The 3,162-nt window shown below is 59.0% G+C and overlaps 1 protein-coding gene across 1 annotated transcript in view; it reads right to left on the bottom strand.

Moving 5' to 3' along the window:
* Positions 1 to 1,817: 1,817 nt before the first annotated feature.
* Positions 1,818 to 3,162, bottom strand: part of TESMIN (testis expressed metallothionein like protein) — a 32,638-nt gene continuing 31,293 nt past the window's right edge. The window contains exon 7 of the mRNA XM_039840624.1: positions 1,818 to 2,717. Coding sequence (XP_039696558.1) covers positions 2,556 to 2,717 — 162 coding nt within the window. The 3' untranslated portion in view covers positions 1,818 to 2,555. The remainder of the gene's footprint in view (positions 2,718 to 3,162) is intronic.

Genomic DNA, 3,162 nt, shown 5'->3' with positions numbered 1-3,162 from the left:
TTATATTTCCTTAAAGCGTAATTTAAAAGACAGTTTCAAAAAAAAAAAAGCCCTACAGTTTCAAATGCTCACTAAGTATGAGAATTAAATCATGACAAAGTAAGAAGTCCGAAGCGTTGTACCCGGTTTGGGAGCACAGTGGCCCTGTCACCTGTGCTGTGAGCTGCGACTTCTCCGTGCCGGTGGCCGGGGCTCGGCCCCCTGAGTGTCCCTTCCCTTCGCAGATGCCGGGGCCCTGGAGCCCCTGTTCCCCTCAGCTGTGTCCTCAGAAGACGCAGAGCAGTCCTGAGGACGTGCCGGGCGACTGCGCGATGACGGGTCACGCGGAGTAAACCACGCCCGTCTCCCCTGCTTCGATGTGGTGTCATTTAAGATGTTTTCCTTCGGGAATTGTGTCGAGTGGCGAAATAAACAATAGCACCTGCTTTGTCCTCCTTTGCTCCCCTGCGCCTGCCCCGTCGCCCCTGCCGGCAGAGGGTCCGAGCGCAGCCTCGGCTGGAATCGTGTATGAGGTCAGAGTTGTAAACCTGAATTCCACCATCGAGAGCGTCTCCGAGACACTGTCTCTCATCACTGTCTGTCCAGGGAGCGTGGCGTTATCCTCATGTGAAGCCGAGTGGCACATAATCGTGGTCTGTTACTGGAAGAACGAGACAAGACAGTGGGGCTGGCACTTCGGGGAGAAGGGCAGGGCGTGGGAGCGACCCCAGACGTCATACTTGAGTTTTTTGGTGTCACGAGTGTGACAAGTGATAAGGAGAAAAGAAGTAGCCAGCGGGGTGCGGGCCGGGGCTGAGGCGGGAAGGCGAGTGTCCTGAAAATCTCGCCTGTCTTACGGATGAGGAGACGTGGGCCGCGTCGGTGCTGAGCGGGCGACAGGGCGCGTCTCCTGGGCTGGGATACGAGAGTCACAGAAGATGCGGACAGAGCTTGGCGGAGATGGAAAGCTAAGTGACGTCACAGCACGGGGCTTTTTGGTGTTTACCGGAGCAGGTCTGGGGCGGGGCTGGGCGCGTCTTTCCTGGCTGCACGTGAGTGTCACCTGGTGACACGCAGAGTCTGGGGGCCGCGTCTTTAATGCTCCCCCCATCATTGCAACACGCAGCCAGGCGTGAGGCCCGCCCCCTAGACACCTGCTCCAGGAGGCAGTGGACAGGCAGTGGGGACCCGGGCCCATGCCCCCTCTCCCCGCTCCCCGACACTCCGGAAGCCTGCCCTCCTGCCACCAGCCATTCTCCAGTGGGACCCCCATCTCGGCCACTTTCCTGGGGTTCTGGGACTCAGCCTGGTCTCCCCGCTCTGCACGCAGCTGCTCAGACCCAGGCGCCCGTTCCAGCTCAGGGTGCGGCACCCCGCCCCCCCAGCCCTCCTCTCTCACGTTTCCTTAATTCTCCTCCGTTCTCTCAGGCTTGGGTGGCGCCAGGCCCCAGGGTGTGATTCAGGAGGGAGGGGCGGCCTATTCCCGGGTCTCCTTCCCGCCCAGCAGGTGGAGTGGACTGGGTGGCCCCTGTGCAGCGCCCTCCGTGCTCATCCCAGCTGTCCCTGGGACCGACAGCAAGGGGGTCGGCACGGAGAAGAACCGCGAGCTGGGACAAGGCCGTTCCGAATACAGCCCTGCCCAGCGCCGGCCTGGCCCTCTGGTGACTCGCTTGCCCACGCACTGGTGGCCAGCCCTGCAGACACACCCCTTCCGCCCCAGTGCCTGAGAGCGAGCCTCCCAAACATGCCCAACACTTCGAGTGAACACAGAACAGGACGAATTTATTTTCAGTTAATTCCAACAATGAAAGACATTTGAAATTTTTATTCTTGTTTGCTTTTACAATAGAACCAAAAAAGTCAACTTAATAACTAATCTTACCTGCTGGTTTCTGCAACCTAGTCATCTTAACCATGTTTTATCAACAATAATAGCGTAATAATAATTATGGAGGAGTTAATTGGATAGTAGAGCTTTTCCACAATTCAACTAGAAACACATAAGAAATGAGATAATTTTCAGGCCCACAACTGCAGACGGCACGGTGAGCACGGCCCGGACGCCGGCTGCGCTCCGCGGGGCCTGGGACAGCCTGACCGCCCGGTCCGTGGGCCCCCGGGGAGCGTCTGCACTCAGAGACTCTTTAAGTTGTATCTTAGCAGCTCATTTGGAGGATTTACTTCTAAATAATCTGGGGGGAACCACTATGGCCTTTCTTGCGAGAAGCCTCCAGGGGACACCCCCAGAGGAGGGCGAGGTCAACAGGACCGACCCCCGCCTCCCCAGGGCCAGCCTCCCCCCTCCAGTGTGGACAGTGCTCCGGGCTCACAGGGGCCCGAGCTCCCCACTCCACTCTCCACACAGTGGCCATGTTGCCACGTCCTCGGAAGGGGGGCTTTCGATGGTCAAATGCTCGGAGACTACGTCCCCTTGGTGCCCCGGGGCAGGGGGAAAGCTGGCCTTGGGGACATGGCGTCATGGGCCGCAGGGCCCGTCCACGCGGAGACGAGGTCCCCACGCACACGCGCCCTGCCACGCTGCTCCCTACTCGACTTTCAGCCCCTTGGACTTAAACTCAATGTGCAGGATCTGCGAGAGGCATCTGCCGAACTCCTCCAAGATCATCTGCTCGGCCAGGCACTCCGAGCAGCGCTCCTTCTCGGCCTCCTCCCCCTGCGCCAGCAGACAGGCGCACGCGGCCTCCACCACCTCCCGCGAGATGCATGACGAGGGCCACCTGCCGGAAACACAGCGGTTACGGTCACGTCAAGGGCTCCGCGGCTCGCACATGTTAGGTTCAAGGGGACACGCCTGTCATGGCGTGTGAAGGAATGCCACTGGGAACACTTATGTCTTCCTAATGCTGGAAACCGTTTTTAACCTTAATAATATCGGTCCCAGCTTGCTTTTAGAAGAAAAATACGGAGGAAGGTAAATCTGTCGGCTTCCTGACATCGCTCTCATGGTAGATTCTAAATTTTCTCAAAATTAGGTCCGCTGACAGACCCAGGGGCTCAGGCCCCGGTGCCAGGCCCGAGGACCAGGCAGGGTGAGGAGCAGGACTCTCGGCAGAGACAGTCCCTGCAGAGAAGAGCCTTGGTCTGGGCTCTGGGCACAGTGTCTGCACCGAGGACAGCCTGGCTGGGCTGAGGCTGTCCCCAGGCGGTGTCACTCCTGGGGGG

The sequence above is a fragment of the Pteropus medius genome, unplaced genomic scaffold (assembly GCF_902729225.1).
Source record: "Pteropus medius unplaced genomic scaffold, Ma_sr-lr_union100, whole genome shotgun sequence".
NCBI classification, from domain to species: Eukaryota; Metazoa; Chordata; class Mammalia; order Chiroptera; family Pteropodidae; genus Pteropus; species Pteropus medius.
This window is presented reverse-complemented; position numbering and strand designations above follow the sequence as displayed.